This window comes from Hypanus sabinus, chromosome 21 (assembly GCF_030144855.1).
Source record: "Hypanus sabinus isolate sHypSab1 chromosome 21, sHypSab1.hap1, whole genome shotgun sequence".
NCBI classification, from domain to species: domain Eukaryota; kingdom Metazoa; phylum Chordata; class Chondrichthyes; order Myliobatiformes; family Dasyatidae; genus Hypanus; species Hypanus sabinus.
In genome coordinates this window covers 31,828,845-31,851,670 of record NC_082726.1, presented here as the reverse complement: position 1 = coordinate 31,851,670, position 22,826 = coordinate 31,828,845, and the positions used below count along the sequence as shown (strand labels likewise).

Below are 22,826 nucleotides of genomic sequence, written 5' to 3'. Positions count from 1 at the left end.
TTGAAATGGGACGAATGTTTTGGATTTTTGGACCTTTTTTTATATTGTAGTGATTATTGAATCCTTTTTTAATCCTATTTTGATGACTTTTTTTAAAATTTTTTTAATAGATTGGTGAATTTACATTTATATTTTGTAATATGGTTTTTTCAAAATGTCGTTTCTTCTTCCCATAAGTCTTTGCTTTTGAAACGTCATTTTTTTTGTAATTGAATATGGAATCTTTTTTTTTAAAGGCATATTACACTTTTTCAAAAGTTTATCCTTTTTTATTAATGATCTTTTGCTTTATTATATTACTTTTTTTCATTTTGATTGATATATATTCTTTTTTTTTTGCAACCCTGTATTTAAATCTGGGTGTTATATAGTCTCTTTTTATCTTTTCATGGAGTTGCCATCTTGAAAATGGGGGTAATATTAGTATTAGTTCGTGCGCCTGCCGCTTGGCTTTTTTCCGAGGGGTTGGGGGAGGGGGGAGGGGGGAGGGATCTTTTTTCATACTTTTGCTTTTTATTTTTTTGCTTTTAGTTTATGGGCCGACTTTAAATTATTAATATTGTTGAGGTGTCATGTTCTCCGGTTGCTCCTGAATCATTTTTCCTTCTTCCTGAATTATGGGTTATATGTCTTTTTAACCTTTTATGATATATACAATTAATATTGGCATGATGGATAAGTCTATTAATTTTATCTCTTGGAATACTAATGGTTTAAATCATCCCATTAAACATAAAAAAATATTTAAAGTATTCCATAGACTAAATGCTAATATTATCTTTGTACAGGAGACCCATATTAGGAGGGAGGATAATCAACGCTTTTTTCAGTTCTGGAAGGGTCACCAATTTCACTCGAATTGTACCGCCAAAATTAGGGGTGTGTCTATTTTTATAGACCCCTCAATTTCGTTTACACATCATGAAATTATTTCTGACCCACAGGGCAGATTTTTGTTGATTACTGGTTCACTTTTTAATCGAAAAGTGGCTCTAGTTAATATTTATGCTCCAAACTTTGACTGCCCTGAATGTTTTAAACATTTATTTACTTCCCTTCCTAATCTAAGTGAATATATGTTGATAATGGGTGGAGATTTCAATTGTTGTTTGAATCCTTTGATGGATAGATCTAAACCTATTTGAATTCTTCTGAATAGATCAGCCTTACTTATTAATTTCTTTATGGTTGATTGGGGAATTACTGAAATATGGCAGTTTTTGAAACCTAAAGATAAAGAATTTTCGTTTTTTTCACATGTATATCATAGTTATTCTAGAATTGATTATTTCCTTATTGATCATTGTTTATTAACAGATGTTACTGATTGTAAATACGATTCTATTGCTCTTTCGGATCATGCACCTTTGAAGTTATCTATTAAGATTTCGGACTCTTCCATTAATACTAGATCTTGGAGACTCAACGCTACTTTGCTTCAAGATCCAGAATTTATCACCTTCATAAAACAGCAAATTGACTTGTTTTTTTCAACAAACTATACCGAAGAGATTAACAGAGGAATACTTTGGGACTCTTTTAAGGCTTTTATCCGTGGACAAATTATCTCATATTCCGTTGGTAAAAGAAAACAAAGATATTTAGATATAGCTTTATTGGTGGATAAAATTAAAGAAATTGATAAGATTTACTCCATGACTCCTACCAAAGAACTTTATAAGAAGAGAGTTGAGCTTGAAATGGAACATAGCTTATTATTATCTTCTTCAATTGAGAATCAATTAATTAAGACCAGGGCTCAATTTTATATTCATAGTGATCGAACTGGTAAATTGTTAGCCAACCAATTAAAAGCTATTTCGACTGTGACAAATTATTAAAATTCGTAAACAAGACAGTAATTTGACTACTGATTATAAAGAAATTAATAATACTTTTCAAGATTTTTATAAATCTTTATATCAATCAGAATTTGATGGCGATCTGTCCATGATGGATAATTTTTTTAATAATTTGAATATTCCCAAACTGACAGATGAAAATCAAAGTTTGTTCGATGCTCCTATTTCTATGGCCGAAGTAGGAGAGGCTATCTCATCAATGAATTCAGGGAAAGCTCCTGGTCCTGATGGTTATATTACAGAATTTTTTAAAACTTCTTCTTCTTTGCTTTCCCCTTGGTTATGTGAAATCTTTAATGATGCATTTACTAAGAAGAGATTACCCCAGTCTTTTTATGAAGCTACTATCTCTCTAATTCTTAAAAAAGATAAGGATCCTACTTTATGTGCATCTTATCGCCCTATATCGTTATTAAATGTAGACTATAAGATTCTTACAAAGATTTTAGCTATTAGGTTAGAAAAGATACTATCACAGATTATTTCAGAAGATCAAACTGGTTTTATTAGGAACCGGTATTCCATTTTTAATGATAGAAAATTGATTAATATAATTTATACTTCTTCACCCACAACCTCAGAATGTGTTATTTCATTAGATGCTGAAAAAGCTTTTGATAGAGTTGAATGGACATACTTATTTAATGCCTTGAAAAATTTTAATTTTAGTTCTAATTTTATATCATGGATTAAATTAATATATTATAAACCGGTTGCTTTTGTTCTTACAAATAATTACAGATCCTCTTTTTTTCAATTATCTCGTGGTACAAGACAAGGTTGTCCCTTAAGTCCTTTATTATTTAATATCGCATTAGAACCTCTAGCCATTGCTATTCGTGAATCTCCTAATAATTTTGGTATTACCCGTAATGAGAAGTTATACAAGTTATCACTTTATGCTGATGACTTGTTGTTATATATTTCTGATCCTGATAGGTCTATTCCTGCTATTTTATCCTTGTTGGTCCAATTTGGTAGTTTTTCTGGTTATAAATTAAACTTGGATAAGAGTGAATTATTCCCTTTAAATGTGCAAACTTTATTGAATGACAAGACACCATTTAAAGTTGTTACTGATAACTTTATTTATTTAGGTATAAAAATTACCAAGAAATATAAAGATTTATTCAGATTGAATTTTTTACCTATGCTTCATCAAATTCAACAACTTACTACTAGATGGTCTCCCTTATCCTTATCATTGGTTGGTCGGATTAATGCTATTAAAATGATGATTTTACCAAAATTTTTATATTTATTTCAAGCCTTACCAATTTTTATTACTAAATCTTTTTTTGATAACATTGATTCAAAAATTTCCTCATTTGTGTGGCAAAATAAAAACCCCAGGTTAAGTAAAAGACAGTTACAGAAATCTAAAAAAGATGGTGGTTTAGCTTTACCTATTTTACTATTGGGCGAATAATATTCGAAACTTAATATATTGGAAACTAGATTTAGATTCACCATTGTGCCCACAGTGGGTAAATTTAGAATGTAATGATGCACAAGGATATTCTTTATTCTCTGTTCTTGGTTCTTCTCTTCCTGCTGATTTAGTTAAACTCAATAAACAGATATCCAACCCTATTGTCAAACACACATTACGAATTTGGTTTCAATTTTGTAAGTATTTTACTCTGAAAAACTTTGTTCTTGATAGCCCTATCTTACTTAACTTCTTTTTTAAACCTTCTTTAACAGATCAAGCTTTTAGCATATGGAAAAGGAAAGGTATAATATGTTTTCGTGATCTTTTTTCTGAAGTTAGTTTGATGTCTTTTGACCAACTTTCCAACAAATTTAAGTTACCTAAATCTAATTTTTTTTAGATATTTACAAATCAGAAAGTTTTTATATAAAGTTTTACCATCCTTTCCCAATTCAACTTTGATAGATTTTTCAGATATGATTTTTACCTTGAATTCTTGTCAGAAGGGATTAGTGGCTCTTATTTATAATATGATTATGAAGATACAACCAGAAATATCAGGTAGAATTAAACAAGAGTGGGAAAAAGAACTTCAATATAATATATCAACAGAAAAATGGGAAAAAATTCTACAAATGGTTAATTCTTCTTCTATATGTGCTAAACATGCTTTAATACAATTTAAGGTCGTACATAGAGCTCATATGTCTAAAGGTAAGCTTGATCGATTCTATTCTCATATTAACCCTCAATGTGACAGATGTCATTCAGATGTGGCCTCATTGACCCACATGTTTTGGTCATGCCCCACTTTACATAACTATTGAAAGGACATATTTGTTACCATTTCCTCAATTTGGAATATTGATTTAGAACCTCATTTTATCACTGCAATTTTTGGTATACCAAATGATGGTAGTCGACTTTCCCCTTCAATTAGACGAATGATCGCCTTTACAACATTAATGGCCAGAAGGTCTATATTACAAAATTGGAAAGAAGTAAATCCTCCTACCACGTTTCAGTGGTTCTCTCAAACTATTTCTTGTCTGAGCTTAGAAAAAATTAGAAGTACTATTTTCGATTCATCAATTAAATTTGAAGAAACTTGGGGACCGTTCATTCGACACTTTCATATGAATTAATTTGGCCTCTTCCAGACCTTTTCTCTTTTTATTCTTGTTCTGGTATGGAGTTCCGGAGTTTTTGACACTATCATGTACATATAAACTGTTATTATTGCCCATGTTAGTTTTAGATTTATGTTTTTTTAATATACATTTTTTCTTACATTTTTATTTTTTTTTCTTTTGGTGACTATTCTTATTCTTTTTCATGTATAATCAATATAGGTTTGATTGATTATTGTATGATTTTTTTGTTGATATTTTAATAAGATATTGTTATCTTATTACCAATTTAACTTTAAATCTAGTGCATTTATAACCTATTTAATATTATGTTATGTTTTTCTTTATATATGAAATTTAATAAAAAGATTGAAAAAGAAAGAAAAAGAAAGAACCCAGAAGGATTTCCCTTTGTACTCTAACTGAGATCACTGAACCAAGTTCTGGCACTTCTAGTCTGAGTGACTGAGGGGACCATCAAGCCCGCCAGTGAGAATGCGCAGCATTCTGCAACAGTACCTTCACGGACTGAACAATGACACAATGAAAAGACCAGGAAGAGCCTGTCCAATTAACGAGCAGGCAAAGGATTTGCTGCCAAAGGGGCTATTCCATGTTTCTTTCTCCATCTGTATAAAATGACAGCCGGGGCTCAGTCCCCGGATCAGACTCTGACCCAGGTACCTGCACAAGCTGCTCAGTGCAGTTCAGGGGAAGTACGACAGAAGCCGTTATTACACAGAAATGGGCATAATTACTCCTGTTCAATGATAGCAGGTCTCTGCTCCCGCACTCTGCAAAGATTCATTGATGGACTACACCACCAGTGCCAAGCATCCCAACTATTGTTCTGATCATAAGAGAACCATAATGTTTCCCCATCTCCCCCCACCCCTTCACCATCCCTCACCACACCCACCCCTGCTCTCCTGGGAAGACCTTGCACTGGTCACAGATACAGGACATATTCTGTAAGCTCTTCCTACCACTGCCTAGCAGCTTCTACATCCCACTAATGGACATTGTCCTCCCCCAGCTGCTCCCAAGCCTCCTTAAACCCTGCACCCCGATCCCCTCCTTTCTCCCTGGTGCCTCCTCGTTCCTACCTTTGGGCATCTCCTCAATGCCAGCTCCTCAAACAGCTGGGCCCTTGCAACTACCAGTCCCTTCCTATTGGTTCCAGCAGGCCAGACTGTGCAATGTGGTTGGATGACAGATACCATACTCACACAATCCCGGTGTCGCAGATCTCACACACAGGTAGCTTCTGTGCACTTCCCACCGTCGAGCCAACCTTGGTTGCAGGAGCCTTTACTTTTCGGAACCCAGACGGCTTCTCGGTCTGTCCTGAAAAAGCCAGACAAGGCCAGGTTTAAAATGAACGTAGAACTTTACCTTCATGCATTCACCCTAGGTTGCCATCCTCTGACCTACCATACATATAGATGAGTGTTTGGGAAATTGGAGGGATGGGTGGGGGTGGACTTTGCTGCTGGGTTGCAGGCATCTCCTGCTGGGGTGGGAATGGGGCATTTCTGTAAACTTTCTCTTACCCCCACGCTCCATAAGCCACAAAAATCAGGAGCTGGGTTAAAGTGGGCAGAGCTGGCAGTGCCAAGCAGACTCACTCACCCACTCACTGAGTAAGCCACTCTTCTGTGCCTAATTGCTCTCCACTGCTAGCTCCGTGGCGCTCTCCCATATACTTCCAACTTACAAACAGTCCAGGTTATGGACAGTGCTCAGGAACAGAACCCTGTCATCACCTGCGAGTACCAACAATATTTTTAACATTAACGTGGGAGGCCATATTGAGAACAGATTGGCGACAACATCTCCTCCTCACCAACGTACCTCAAGGATGCATGGTAAGCTCATTGCTCTAGTCCTTCCACACACATGACTGTATGGCAAGGCACAGATTGAACACCATCTATAAATTGGCCAATGACATTATTATTTTTGACACAGATGACGATGAGGAGGAGCACAGGAGTGAAATAGATTGGCTGGTTGAGTGGTGTCGCAACAACCTTGCACTCAACATCATCAAGATCAAAGAACTGATTTATACTTCAAGAAAGTGAAGCTGGGAGAACACAAACAAATCCTCATTAACAGGTCAGCAGTGGAAAGGGTTGACAGTTTCAAGTTCCTGGGCATCAACATCTCAGATGACCTATCCTGGGCTCAATCACGACAAAGGCATGCCAACGGTTAAACTTCTGGTCTTTTCACACCATATTCTGTAAGTGCTAGAGACTGCTGTGAAAATCCTGTGAAAATCCCAGGAGATTAGCAGTTTCTGAAATATTCAAATCACCCCATCTAGCACCAACATTCCTTCCACGGTCAAAGTCATTTAGATTACATTTCATCCCCATTCAGAAGTTTGGTCTTAACAACAACTGATCCTCTTGACCATGTCTGCATGCTTTTATGTTGCAACATGATTGGCTGATTAGATATTTGCATTAATGAGGTGTACCTAATAAAGTGGGCACTGAGTGTTCATGTCACATCACTAAATAGCAGCCCCTCCACCACATTTAATTTGAAATGTAATCATATTTGTTCTGGAACTCCTAAACCAATTGTACTGTGGGGACTGCAGGAATGAGGACAATCTCCAAGACTGCAGTTGTCACAAAGGTGTGGAGTGGGGTGGGGAGTGTGATCTGGGAGGATGCAGATAATCTGAGATGACTTAGACAAAATGGGACAGTGGGAAATGCATGGCAGATGGAGTTCATTGTGGATAAACATAAGGTTATCTGCTTTGATTGTAGTTCCTATTAAGGTACTTGGAAAGTTGAAATGTCTGAAGTCACCTGGACCAGGTGGATTACACCCCAATGTTCTGAAAGAGCTGAAGAGATTGAGGAGGCATGCACTGTTCCAGAGGACTGGAAATGTGCAATTATCACTCTGCCCATTAAGGCAAAAGAAAGGAAATTATTGACCAGTGGGAATAAAGCCCTCTTTATTCCCACTCTTTGCCTTCTGCCAGTCAGCTAATCTTCTGCCCATGCTAGCATCTGCCTCGTGTGGAATCTTGTCAAAAGTCTTCTGAAAATACAAATAAACAACATCTATTGAATTTCCTTTGTCTATCCTGCCTGTTTCTCTATAGATGCTATTACTAAGGAGAAGGTGCTTTGCAAGCTGAAAGATCTGAAAGTAGATACATCACCTGGACCAAATGAACTATACCCCAGGGATCTGAAAGAGGTCATTGAAGATATTGTGGAGACAATAGTAAATAATTTTCAAGAATTCCTTCAGAACAAAAATGAGGGTGAATTTCTTTACCAAGAGGTTGGTAAACCTGTGGAATTCATTGCACCATACAGCTGTGGATGCCAAGTCGTTGGGTATATTGTCCTGCATGAAGTGTAACAGCTAGTGCAATGCTTTACAGCACCAGCGATCATGGTTCAATTCCCTCCTCTGTCTGTAAGGAGTTTGAACATTCGTCCTCTCCATCTCCACCCATGTCTGTGTGGGTTTCATCTGGGTGCTCCAGTTTCCTCCCACATTCCAAGGAAATATGGATTAGTAGGGGTTATTAAGTTGTGGAAATGCTATGCTGGCGCTGGAAGAATGGCTACACTCGCAGGCTGCCCTCAGCATTCATTCAGACTCCGCTGATGAAAATGAAACACTTTACTGTACGTTTCCATGAACATGCATCACCCAGTAATTCGATCATCCAAGGAAGAGAATTCCAAATATTCAACACCCTCTGCTAGAGGAAATTTTCCCTCCTCAGTCTGGACTGGTCAATCTTTATTTTGAAGTATCAATTCCTGGCTCCAGACACTTCCACTAGGGGAAAGGATTAGTTTGATTCAGAATATTATATATTTCAATGAGTGCACTCTTAGCTCTAAACTCCAGAAAATACATAGCAGGGGTAGAAAGGCCTGGGGACTGACGGCGGGGTCCATGATCCTACCATTGTCCTCGCTTTCCAGGATCTCCTGCAGCACACGGAACGAGGCTGACTGCCGAGGTGGCTCCTCTGTTTCCTGGTTTTCCTGTAGCATTTTGTAAACTTCTGACTCTGTGTCCACCACGGGCTTACATGGCAGTTTCATTGGCTCCAAACTGGAATGGAGAACATACACATAAGAGAAACTTAGAACATCGAGGCACCCAGTCGATATTGTGGGCAACGTGTTGAAGATCTTTCGTCAGGTCCCAATGCCAAAATCATGCAACATCAAGCCATCAGTGAAAGGTGATTGCAAACAAGCACTTAAATTGTCCAACTTTCATCAACATTCCAATAAGTTCCCAAGCGAATGATTGGATTTTCTACCTCTAATCACATGTGGAGATCACACTGGAACTAAGTGACTGGGACTAGCATTACAAAAATATTTGTAGTTGATAAATATGAACAGTGAATGGGTGCTTTATTCTATGCATAACTCATTCTGCCACTGCCCTGAGAGTGTGTGATGGGACAATGCCTTACTCAGTGGTGTATGAGCCAGCACCCACATGGTTAAACACCCACAGCCCTCTGAGGTACAAAATTTCCAAGAATTCAAAGCCCTCTTCAAATAAATTCCTTTCATCACCTCTCTCTTAAAGGGGCAGACAGGACAAAAAACAACTCAGGAGTTTAGAATGAGAGGAGCTCTCATTTCTGAGGGATCGCCACAGGATAGCTGTTATGAGGATGCTTTTCTTAGAGGAGGTAGTCTAGAACTTGACTTTTCTGGAATTTTTCCTCCAGTTCTAGACCAAATCCTCATATACTCATAAAAGGCACCAAGCTTTGCCCTGTGCTTCTACTGTAGTCACATGAAACACCTGTACAGATTTAATAAGACTTTCTAGCCGTGCACTAACTCTCCTTCCAATAGAAACCAATATTCCACTTCATTTTGTCACACAAGTTTACCCAAACCTCCAGAACACCAACTGAACAGTTTAGCATCATTTAAACAATATTCTGCTTTTTCCAGTCTTGCAGGATACATAAGCTAGTCTTGATCCACATTATGCTCCACATGACACCTTTTTGACCACTCACTTAACCCATTGATATCCCTGCGCAAACAGTGCGTCCTCCGCAAGGTACTTCCTTTTTCACCAAAATTTTTATCAATGAATTTGGAAACATTACACTGGATCCCTCTTATATAGATTGTAACTAGCAGACCCCACTGTCCTAATCCCTTATGTCCATCTCTAGTTGCATGTCATCATCATGATAATTACCTGTTTCACACACATTTGCCCTTGGTTATGGATACCAATAACACCACCCAGTGACAGCATTTCTGTATGCTTATGGAATGGGCAACGTGAACCAAACTCACAAGCTTACTCAGTGGGATGCAGCAAGATGGAAACTCTCCAGCCAATCTTCTTTCTTACCATCCCTCGTTTACCCACTTGCTGGGAATTCACTGCCTTTCTTTTGGGACGAGCAGTCAAATGCCCTGACTGTCCAGAACCCCAATGAACATCAACGCCCATCTGCTGCTGCAGCTTTGCTGGAGTCTGTGCTTTCTGGGTTTCAGTGTTCCTTGAACTGCACATGCCTCATGCTGCAGGACATTCATTGAACATCGAGCAGGACACAGAGCCAAAAGGCCCTTTGGCCCAGGATGTGCCAAACTAATTAAACTAGTAATGAATGCCTCATTAAACTGATCCCTTCTTCCTACATTTTGTTCATATCCTTTCATTTTCTTAACATGTATGTGCCTATCTAAGAGCCTCTTAAACACTGTTATCATATCCGCCACTACTAACACCTGACAACGCAACTCAGCCACCCACCACTCTCCTTTGAACTTACCCCCTCTCATTTTAAATATCTCTATTATTAGACATTTCAACCCTGGGTAAAATAACACAAACTGTCTATAGCCATGCCTCTCATACCCTTATAAACTATTAGATTTTCCCTCAGCTTCAGCCGCTCTGGAGGAAAATAGAGAAAAAAGTTTGTCTTTGCACATGCTCTCTAATCCAGGCAGCACACACTCTTTTGCGCCCTCTCCAAAGTCTGTGCATCCTTCCGATAATGGTGTGACCAGAACGAAATGCAATACTCCAGATGTGGCCTAACCAATATTTAATAAAATGGAACATAGTTTCCCAAATGTCGAACTCAGTGCTTTCTCCACTAAGAAAGGTGAGCCCGTCATATACCTGTACTGTACCTTCTTTACCTCCTTATCAGACCTGAGCAGCTACTCAGGGCGCTATGGACTTGGAATCTAAGATTTCTCTGCACATCAATGCTGTTACGAGTTCTGCCATTAGCTGTTTTACTGTTCCCTTTCAGTAAGTGCAAAACCTCACATTTAAAAACACAGAACACCACAGCACTGTACAGGCCCATTTGGCCCACAATGCTGTGCCAAGCTCACAACTAAGATCAACCTAACCCTTCCCTCCTACATAGCCCTCTATTTCTATTATCCATGTACCTATCGAAGAGATTCTTAAATGTATCTGCTTCTATCACCACCACTGTTCCATGCAGCCACCACCCTCTGTGTAAAAAGTTACCTCTGAAATCCTTGCCATGATTTCCTCTGATCATCTTAAAATTATTCTCCCTGGTATTAGTCATTTCCGCCCTAGGAAAAAGTCATTGGGTGTCAACATGCTATATCTGCCTCTACTACTCTCCCTAGCAGTATGTTCCACATACTCACCACTCTCTGTGTAAAAAAAAAACTTACATCTGACATTCCCTGTATACTTTCCTCCAAGCCCCTTAAAGTTATACTCCCTCGCATCAGCCATTTCTGCCCTGGGAAGAAGTTTCTGACTAACCACTCGATCTATGCCTCTTAACTTGTAGAACTCTATCAAGTCACTTCTCATCCTCCTTCACTCAAAAGAGAAAATCACTATCATGGTCAACCTATCCTGGTAGAACAGGACAGCACAAGATCAGAGCCTTAGGCCCACAATGTTATGCCAAACCAATTAAATTACTAATCAAATAGCTATCAAATCTCTTCTGCTGACACAATGTCCATATCCTTCCATTCCTCCCTCATTCATGTCTCTGTCTAAATGTCTTTTGAAAGTCTCTAATGTTTTTCCCTCTACCACCATCTCAGGCACCCACCACTCTCTGTGTAAAAAAACTTGCCCCTCACATCTCCTTTGAAATTACCCCTCTCACCATAAATGCATGCCCTCCGGTATTACACATGTCCACCCTTGGAAAAAGATACTGTCTGTCTCCTCCTTATCACAAAAGATGTAATCATCATAAAACATACTCTCTAATCCAGGCAGTCTCTTGGTAAATTTCCTCTACATTGCCTCTAAAGCTTCCACATCCTTTCAATTATGAGGCAAACAGAACTGAAAACAATATTTCAAGAGTGGTTTAACCAGGTTTATAGACCTGGCAGCATTACCTCGCAGCTCCTGAATTTAATCCCCCATAGCAACTTTGAGGAACCTATGCATATCGACCCCAAGATCCCTCTGTTTCTCCCACACTGTTAAGAATCCTGCCATTAATCCTGCGTCCTGCCTTCAAATTCAACCTTCCCAAGTGAATCACCATATACAGGCATCCATGGATTTGCACCTTGGGAAGTTTCCAGAGTGCAGGCCTGGGCAGGATTGTATGGGAGACCAGCAAGTCTCCCCTCCATGCCACCGATGAATTGTCCAAGGGAAGGGCGAGGGCCAATACAGCTTGTTGGCACTGGTGTCGTCACAGAGCAATGTGTGCTTAAGTGCCTTGCTCAAGGACACAATATGCCGCCTTAGCTGAGGCTCGAACTAGTGACCTTCACTAGACCAACGCCTTAACCACTTGGCCACGCGCCAACACACTTTCCAAGTTGAACTCCATCTGCTACTTCTCAGCTCAGCTCTGCATCCTGTCAATGTTCTCTGGGACCTTGCCTCTAAAGGCGACATGAAGATCTTGGTCAAGGCCCCAGCATTCTTATCTCTTGCCTCTCTCAGCAACCTGGGGTATACCCCAAATTAATGCTGGGAAAAAGAGCTCCCTCTGTTCAGGAGTCTAGCACAAGTTGTTGTTAATGATTCCATCCCCACCTCACTACACTCCAAAAGGTTAGGTATGTCAGAAATCTTTGCAGACTAAGCTCACCCAATGCTACCTGTAAACGAGCTCTACGACAGCAGCCTAGCATTGTGCTTTAACATTATTTACCTGCTACGTGCAGTGTTCAGTAAAACAGCAACTTCCTTAAGACCAGTGAGCGCTAACCTGCTGCAAACAGTCAGCTTAAGTTCAGCCTTGGTTGTGTAAGCAGGCAGAGTCAGAGTGGTTCAAAGATTTGTAAACAATCTTCAGCAGCATTTTCAAGCCTTGGTGTTTTGGGATGACTTGAAGATGTGTAAATTACAAGACTTTCAGTACACAATACCTAATGTTCCAATACATTTGACAAGCTCAAAAGGGAGGACTTGGAGTTCATAGATGATATTTGACAATAAGCACATCTTTAAGATAATTGCCAAAGAATTGGATCATTAAAGTTTTCATACAGAAAGTCCCGATGATCAGGATCCATTGGGAGAAACGTTAGTGGCAGCTAAAAGGAACATACACTAGAAGGGAAGTGCTTGTGGGTCTAATGAAAAAGATTGGGAGCTAGGGTCAGGTTTTTAAAAGAGCTGACTCAAACATAAAGGGCGAATAGCCATTTGTCTATGCAGTCCAAACTGGCCAAGATAAGGAACAGATGGAAAAAAATTCTGCAGGAGGCAGAGTTAGATTTCTCTGAGGGAAAGTCATCAGCCTGAAATATTAATGATGTTTCTTCCACCACAGCCTGATTTGCTGAGTACTTCCAATATTTTCTGTTTTGTTTCAGATTTCCTCCAACTGCATTATGCTTTTTGAGATGGACGCCATCCTGCTGCAAGACTTAATTGGGCTAAAATGCCTCTTCTACCTGCAGTTAGGAGGATCTACATGGCTCAAACTCTGCCTCTAAAAGGGCTGATCATTCTAAATGATAGTTTTTTTTAAAAAAAATACATCTTTCTCAAAATTTGGGGAAATGTCAATGTAGTTCAATGCAACCAGCAGATAGCGGCTGGCTGCAGGAAGTAGCTGAAATGCGCAGGTGAGAGGATTGTAAGGAGTTAGTTAAACACCTGAGCAACAAAGGAGCAACAAGATGTCAAAGAGTGATGGGGAGGCCCAAAAAGAATGGCGAGAGCCAAATGCCACTAAAATGCATTGGAACTCTATTAAACAGAAACTTGTTGATGTAATGTAATTGATAATTCTGGGTGCAAAGTGGCATAGTTTTGCATACCCCACAGCACCAAAGATCCAGGTTTAATCTTGACCTTGGGTGGCATCTGTGGGAAATGTGTATATATTTTGTGGCCAAGAATTCCCTTGGCTGATCTGATTTCTCTCCACATTCCAAAGACGTGAAGGCTGGAAGAGTAATTGGCCGCTCTAAATCACACTAGTTTATAGATGAGACTCACAAATCGGTTTGCTTTTCTTCAAGTTGGTAAGCAAGGTGGTAGATAGTAAGTATATGTATGAAGCATATGGTATTGATAATGTACTGCATGGTCGGCTGGTCCTGAAGATTAAGGCAAAAGCAATCTGCAGTATATGGGTGAAATGGATCCACAACTGGTTTAGTATTAGAGGCAGAGAGTAGTGTTGATGGGTGTTTTTTTCTGACAGGAAACCTGTGAAAAGTGGTGTACTGAAGGGATTGGTAGCAGATGGCCTGATTCCTCTCTCTTTCTCACCGTCTGACTCAATGAGGCTAGGAGCATTGCATTTTCTTCCATCCAGGTTCGACCTTCTTTCCCTGTCCCTCTCTCCCCTTCTCCCATAGTTGATGGCACATCTTCGTTCAAGGAACATGTTGCGCAGGAGAAAAGGCCCAGTAACTGCCTTCAGCAACAGCAGTCAGTGGTAGGGGACTCAGCTTAACCCCATTTGTCCCTCTCTACCTTAGCCTAGACCTGAAATGGTTTGGACCTCCAATCCAAGAATATGGAGCAGCTCAATGACATTTCTAAACAGAGTGCACAACCAGCCATTTCTCTGCCATCATTGGAGGTTTTCGAAAAAGTTCTGTGTCCAATAAGATCGAGGGACAGCAGACATGCTGCTTTGTAGAGCCTAGTGTTACAGGAAGCCGTGCATGTACATAGTGTCAAGACCTGGATGTTCAGACATCACCACCAGTACTTTCCTTCAGCATGTTTGCTCCTCATATCTTTTTATTGCCCACTGATAAATACACTCACACACAGATCAGTGATAGCCTGAAGGGTCTGATGATGTTAGCATTGTCTAAAGGCAAGTTGAGATATTGTAGGGACTGTCCCACACAAGATATCAAAATGAGCTTGCTGGATGTTGAACCTGCACTTTGCTGGTCGGTGCCATATTGGAGTAATCTGATCTCGGTGAGCTTGGCTTCACATTCTGGTTAAAAGAAAATCTATCCCCACTTTACAGTCTGTACTCCATTTTCAGTTTTAACTTCTTTAGTGTTGTGATCTCCAGAAACACTGGGAATGTCAACTAGGAGATTTCATTCACTAAATGTGTTGGAAAAGAGTTGTGGATTAGTTCCAGATGAGAGTAAGAGAAAATGGATTTAACATTGTATAAATGAGTGTTGCTAGTTGGTGCAGAGTCAGGACATTGAAGAACCTCATTGTATACCAAGGGTTCCCAACCATTTTTATGCCATGGACCAATACCTTTTAGCAAGGGGTCTGTGGATCCCAAGTTGGGAACTTCCCTCTACTGTGGAAGTGAGAGGGGGTGAACAGTATTGAATGAATGAAGGGAAAATGGGGGCAAGAATCGGAGAGAAAAAGAAAAGGAATGATAAGCTGGCAGGGTTTATGAACAGAGGTGGAAGAAGGGACATGTGAAGCACAAAACCCAGCACAAACCAACAGGCCATGGTCTTTTATTATCCTAGGTGAGGGTGAGGGGAAGGGGTGGAGTGGTAGGTTGGGGCCTTTATAAAAATATTGACATAAAGCTGCCACTCAAGCCTTCAATGGCAAACAGAACCAGCCGGGTCCAAACAGCTCAGACCAAGATGTGTGCAGGAAATCAGCCCAAAGTGACGTGCAAGTGTGCAGCAAAACCACAACCCGGCACCCATGAAACACACAGCACAGTAAAAATGGGCTTGTTACCTGCCAGCAGTGGGACTTATTGTTGAGATCTGTCCCTGCAAACTGTCCATAATATTTTGCTGAGAATAAAGTTGCAGAGGAGAATTAAACTGAGTGTGAACCACTCGAAGCCCTGGCACCTCCACCTCCACTGGTCCTGCTGGACAGTACTGGGCAGCTTCCTTCAGCTCCTCGGGTCCGACCCGGAGTTGGCTTGGGATGGAGGAGGTGCTGTGCCTCCTGCGGAAAGCTGATGGCGAGCAAGAGAAAGATGGAGCATATACAGTGGCAACGGGAGCTCGAAAGAACCCAGTAGGAGAGAATGGGCTAGAGCGCAGGATTAATTTTAAGAATTAGGAAAGAGAGGAGAGGAATGATTTTAGAAAAGCAAGCAATGGCATGATGATGGGGAAAGAAACACACTGTCAGAGACCTCAGTAAGGATTCAAGTGTCAGCAACGTTCACAATACACAATAAACACTGTTGTCACCAGGTATATTAGTGGACAGAGAGAATATCCCTCTATTGGGCTTCTATATACCTTATCTATAATATCTAATAATACCCTACTATTGGGCTCCATTTCCCAACCCTCATCCAACCGCTTCCTAGCTGCTAACCAAGAGATTTTTCCGGTTTTCCAGTAACTAATGCAAGGACAATAAGCAATCCATCTACAGTGGATTCCGGTTAATTGGGACACATCGGGACAAGTACATTTTGGCTTTGCTAAGCAGCTGCCCCAATTAGACGAAGTTTTATGGAACTAGTTAAAACATATAAAACAGACAAAATACCATTTAACTGAGTAACTAATTAGATATTTAAATGAAGTATAGAACAAATTAGAACACTAACAATACTACCATAGTACTATAAAACTGTAGCTAGTTATCAAAGTAGGAGTTCATTCAATCTATGCTGCCACGTTCTTCTGACTGGCTGTAAAAATGAACAAAATTGGCGCCGACACCTAGTGCAGATAGTGGATTGCCTTTAGCCAATGCTTTCGACGATTGCACCTTCCAAATCTTCATTTTCATTGTAACATTCAAAATGATTGTTGATACCTTCAAATTCTTCATAGTTCCCAACTTGTTAAGGTAGTGAAATCCTTTCATTTCACTCCTGGCTGTTTATGGCATCTCCAAGCCTGAATGCCTGAAGTTGAAGTGAGTAAAATGATTCTAAATTATCTTACTGCTTATTTCTTGCCAACTATCAGTGACAAAAATCACTACTTTTTTTTTTAACACAAGCACTCATAACTGATGCTGTTTAAAAACTGTTCAACTGAGCACAGTGTAGTGTTTGACAGCCACACTAGTGCAGATGACTGAATCTAGTTAGAAACTTCAGCGGCAGTCTTCTGTCCCAATGAACCCGAATTAGGTTAATATCACTGGCATTTATGTCGTGAAAGTTTTTTGTTTTGTGGCAGCAGTATGTTGCAATACATAGTAATAAAAATTTTAAATATCAATAAGTGCATCAAATAAGTAGTGAAAAAAGAGAGGAAAAAATACTGAGGTAATGTTCATGGGTTTACTGTCCATTATGATGGCAGAGGGGAAGAAGCTGTTCCTGAAATGCCAAGAGTTTGTCTTCAGGCTCCTCCTGTATCTTCTCCTTGGTTGTAGCAATGAGAAGAACGCATGTCCAGGGTGATGGAGGTCCTTAATTAAGCGACAAGGTATCCCAAATAAACAGAGGGAATCCTGGTTATTTTCTCAACTGGGTTTTGTTCTTTAAGAGCTGTACCCCAATTAACCATTGACCCCATTAACCGGAACTCACTGTATTTGCTTACGTTGTTGTTAAGCCAAATCCTTAAATTTCACCCATTATCAATAATATACCCTGGTGTTATACATCACACACCACTATCTCACCATGGCTACAGTGATAAATCTGTACCTGCTAGCTTTGTACCCCATTAGAACAGTGATAGGTAAGTCCCATCACCTTATCTCAATTCCATTCTATAAAAAACTGGGCCTACCAAGCCTTCATCCCGGTGTTACAACTGTGAACGGGTCTGTCCCAACCAGTACTGTACCCCAGTGATACCGAGTAGCTGACCTCTCTCAACTAGCATTGTACCCCAAAAGACTCGTCTCCATTCATACTGTACACAAAGCTACACAGTGACAGGTCTGTCTCACACATTCTGTACCACAGTGCTCTACAGGAGCCAGTACTATATTCCAGTGTTATATTGGGAGACAATTATCTCCACCAATAATGTATCCCAATGTTCTGTAGTAAACAGACCTGTGCCCAGTAAGGGTGCACCCAAGTGTTACACAGTTCATGACCTGCACCGATCAACATCCCTATCTTCCCTACTCCCGGGTGGAACAATGTCACACATAGCCACCTCTATGACATCCCTCTGTTTTGTTATGTCTAATCTAGATCCACCAGAACAGAAATCCTAGTGACAACAATGTATTTAAGAAGCAAGACAATGCAGCCTGTCTTCAAAGACAAAGAAACTCCTAATAGCATCAAGTGATAACTTTGTGTCTGATATGCAATCATGCATTCGTATTCAATTATTAAATTAATTCTTATTATTGAATTTAATAATATATTAAATAAGACTTATTAATAATAAGAATAAATAATAAGAAGATTAGGACACACAAGATTAATGAGGCTTCTATAGATCCAACTATCTAAGGAAAGATGGATCTAAAGTTTGCCTACGTTGCTGAAATCTGGGATCTGCATTGCCTGGATGGAGACAATCCAGAAGGAAAGTTCTGGCTAACCTAGATAATAGACTCACACTTCATCAGTGAGCAGGGTTCTGAACTGGTAATACAGACTATAAACTTGCCCTGAAATTATGCTTTCTCATTAGCTACAGGACTGTGACACCTCGTCATATTTACTGAGCTGAGGTAAAACAACAATGTGCACCTGCCACCACTGGACGTGCGTCTAACGGATGGATTTACTAGACTGAATGCGCGCTGAAACTGAGCTGGTCTCTGAAGAAGGAAGCACAAACACAGACAGCGAAGTTACAGCTTGTTCACCCTTCATAAAGTTGGCACATCAATTAAAGTTAAGCAAGTTCAACTTCGGCCACAAGTTGTGCTTGTGCAGGAAGCCTGGCTCCAACAGAAGAACCTGCGAAGAGAAAGCTCAGAGAGTTTTTTTTAAGTTATGAGTGAATCAGACAGAGGATGAAATACTTCCCAGCAAGTCCACTGATCGTAAGCCCTTCTCTTCTCACTGCCCTGTCGGACAGAGTTTCTCCTTGAGCTTCTGGTCAATCCGGGGCTAACCCCTACACAGAGTTATCTCATACCAATTCAGATTGACTCTTGATTCTTTTGAATAACAGATCCCTGAGAAACTGGAAATGCACAATTACAAGGGCAGAGAGAGCATGTAAGCAATCAACATTGAACGCAAAGCCGAGATTTGATTTTGGCACAGGCTCCCACGGAGGAACACCAGCGTTATGTGGTACTTACGTCTTGCTTGGCTCAGCATTGCTGGAAGCCACCTTGGAGTCGAGGGCACTGTTGACTTCCTCCACCTTGGTTGCAGAATAGAGGCCAGCTGGGCTGTTGTACTGTGAGGTTATGACTTTGGGAGATGAGTTGGACGTGGCTGTGGCACAGAATGGCTTAGCGCTCCGGTTATGAGCACTTCCTATGTGCTTAACCTCCTGCATGCAAGGTCAAAAGGACAAAGAGATATGGCTACATGCACGCGTGAGGTGACAGCCAAGTAACATGCACTACAAAACCTACAACATTAGGGATGTGCATTCACTGTTACCAATCACTGGGGCTTCTGTCTTTCACAATAGTAGTAAAACTACTTATGGTGTAGACTACAAGTGCGTAGTTTGTTGAAAGTGGTGTCACAGGTAGACAGAATGTAGAAAACAATGTTTAATATGCTTGCCTTCATCTATCATAACACTGAGTACAGGGATTGGAAGATTATGTTGCAAGTGGATGTTAGCAGTTTATTCCCCAAAGGAAGGGAATCCAATATTAGATTTATTTATTTGTTTGTAGAAATACAGCGTGGAGTAACTCTTTCCGGCCCTTCGAGCAACGCCCCTGATATAACCCTAGCCTAATCAGGGGACAAGTTACAATGACCAATTAGCCTACCAACTGGGAAGCGTTTGGACTGTGGAAGGAAACCCAGGCACCAGGTCAAGGGAAGAACATACAAACCCGTTACAGGCAGTGCTGGGAATTGAACCCGGGTTGCCTGTACCGTAAATCGTTCTGCTAACCACTACGCTGCAATGCCGCTTTAAAGATTAGGGTGGGGAGGCAAAAGGTTTAAAAGGGGCAAAGATGAAAAGCAACTTTTCCTTGCAGAGGGTGGAGAGTAAATGCTGACAGAGAATTTGTTGATGCAAGTAGAACGGTAGAATTTAAACAGCACTTGGGTGGTACACGGAGTGGCAGGGAACTGGGGTTCCCAACCTTTTTAATGCTATGGATCAATACCATAAGCCAGGGAGCCAGGTTGGGAATGCCTGTCTTAGAGGGATATGGGCCAAAAGCAGGAAATTGGGACTAGCTTAGTGGGCACCATGGTCAGGATGAACTGGTTGAGTCAAAGGGCCGGTATCCACGTTGTATTGCTCCATTACTCAAAGAGCAAATAAAATGGAATTTGCCAGGGATCGACAGGAAAGAAACATGGATCTACGTGGTCAGCTCTTCCAAAGAGCTGCCCACCAATACATTAACCTCCCTCAGAAAGGGACGAATTTCAACATATATCCTGTGGAAAGGATGGCTTTTACTTGCTGCTTGATACTCCCTCCTCTGCTTCGGTGGCTTAACCTGGAGGTGTTGGGAAAGCAGCTGGGGTTTCAATCCTGCCCGTTTCCCCAGTGGAAAGGTTAGCTTAGAGTTACCCTCAAAGACTTCTGGAACAATCCCCGGATCTCCTCACCAATACCAGCCGCAGATGGAGGCTGGAAGGTTAGTGGAGTAGGAGTGTGAACAGCTGCCTTGTTTACTGTCATTAACAGGGTACCAATAGTGATTACACATCCCTAATACAGATGTTCATACAGTACCCTTCATTCCAGGTAAGTGCTAAAGCAGGTCAGTGATCTGTAAACCAACAATAAACTCACTATACACAGCAAAGAACAGGTTTGTGAAAGCTACATTAACTTACTGTTTACAGCAAATCCCATGTGCATAGTGGCTAAAATACAATAATTTCACAAAAGAGCAAGGAACACACAAAAGCAAAGACAGGAAGATCAAAACCATGGTCAACAAGGTGGGGTGTCTTAGAGTTGGGGAGAGGTAGAGACTGCAGTACTCTGGGTATAAGTGGCTGAAGGTAAGTGCAGAAATAATAAAACCATCACAAAGTGACAACGAGGAGGATCAGAAATCCAATGTGGAAGGAAACAAAGTGAAAGTATCTCAGCCAGGAGCGAGCAAGAAGCGTGACCTGGAGTAAGATTGGACGTGATCAGCAGGTCAGCTGAGACTTACTGAGAGTGGAGGATAGGAGGCGAAGCAGGTGACAACAGATCCACCAGCCACAAACGCCAAATCATCCTGTGGACAGCGGACTGAGAGACCGGCAGTATAAAGTGAAGAGAGAGTGATAGACGTACTTCCCTAGCTGTGGGAAAATCTGCTGAAGCTCGTAGCTCATGGAAGAGACAGGGAGGAACATGGGACAGAAGGTGTGGCTGAGATTCTTCGGGTAAATGCTGACACAATGAAGATTGGGTCCACTGTGCCAGGCAATGGCTTAGAGGCTCAAGAAGGAAAGGGAACATTTGAGAACGAGGGGACATGGCCAATGCTGTATCTGCAGAGACTCAGACACCTGCCGGAGAGATTCAGCAAATCTCCGGAAGGAAACAGGAGGTAGAAGTGAGGACTGCAAGGACAGGGATTCACTGCTGGATCATATACAGAGGGAAGTGATGGTAGTGAATTTGAAAGAGAGGAGACAATACTTGTGATCTCAGAGGCAGCTGGCAAATGGCTAAGGTAGGTGAAATGGTGTGGATAGGTTGACGTGACTGGATGGAAAAATGGGTGTGGTGAAGGCACAATGTAAATGGGAGAGAATGTAAAGGAAAGTGAGAAAAAAAAACTTAAGGAAAGTATGTTTCAAGCGCTAGGAAATGCAGAGAATGACACCAAAGGAGAAGGGATTCACACCAATGTCAACTAAATAAAAGGGGTAAAGTCATCCATGAGCACCATGCAAATCTTGAATGGAGATCAAGGGGATATTGGTAGTTGAGGAAAATGTGTATGACTGGGAAATGGAGCAAACGGGAAGGCTGGTTGTAAGACAAGTCAGTAATGATAGTGGGAGAAAATTGGGTGAGGATGGGGCAACAGTCACCTGTACTTGTGAGGATAATCCTGGATTGATGAGCAGATTTGTTAGAGGGGACTATGGATAATATGAGGTGAAGATGTACCATCACCGCATTTGTACGTTTGAATGTATCCAAAGCAAGAATGTTTTAGACAGGAAGGCATGAAGACAAAGAATAAATCAGGGATCAGCAAGAGAAGGGGAGAGACAAGAGGAATTTCTGGGGCAAAGCCATTAAACTTGAAGGAAACCAGTTGAGCAAACAAACAGGTCAACAGCTGCAAATGTTTTCATGGAGAACAGAGGCAACTTAAAGTAGACTTTGTATTTGGCTTGGGAAGCATTTCAAAAAGAAAGGGACAGATGGAGCTGAGGCTGAGAGAGAGAGCAGTGGGACATGGTGATAAGGGATACAAAGTGATTATTGGAGCCAGGACTTGTCAGCAATGGAGGCAATGAACGTAAAGTTCACAGGAGGTGTTGGGGCCAAAGTGTAACCATAGGAAATTAAACATGGAGGAAAGACTTCAGGGGTGATGATGTCAGAGCAGAGAGCGCAATAGGATTTGAGGCCTGTAGTAGGAGAGGCTCAGTACCATGGACACAAGGAGGAAGAGCAACAATTCTCAGAATGACAGTCACATACTCATGGCTCTGTAAATTGTGTATGAAAAAAAACTGTTGAATACCAGAATGAGAGAGATGATAAGGGATCAAGATCAATGAAGAACAAGAGTTAAGGGGGATGTTCCAAGTACTTGTTGGATCACCAGAGGTTATGTATTTATGGGAATAAAACACACTCACAAACAGAATCAGAATTACTAGTCTTGTATTTAAAGGAATAACGGAACAAACTTTTTTTCTTATTGCTTTCTTACACATTA

The 22,826-nt window shown here is 40.8% G+C and overlaps 1 protein-coding gene across 1 annotated transcript in view; it reads right to left on the bottom strand.

The window, feature by feature from the left end:
- Positions 1-22,826, bottom strand: part of pdlim1 (PDZ and LIM domain 1 (elfin)) — a 92,338-nt gene that overhangs the window by 2,008 nt on the left and 67,504 nt on the right. Inside the window, exons 4-6 of the mRNA XM_059946264.1 lie at positions 19,074-19,270; positions 8,386-8,537; positions 5,657-5,774 (exon numbers count right to left, since the gene is read on the bottom strand). Coding sequence (XP_059802247.1) covers positions 5,657-5,774; positions 8,386-8,537; positions 19,074-19,270 — 467 coding nt within the window. The remainder of the gene's footprint in view (positions 1-5,656; positions 5,775-8,385; positions 8,538-19,073; positions 19,271-22,826) is intronic.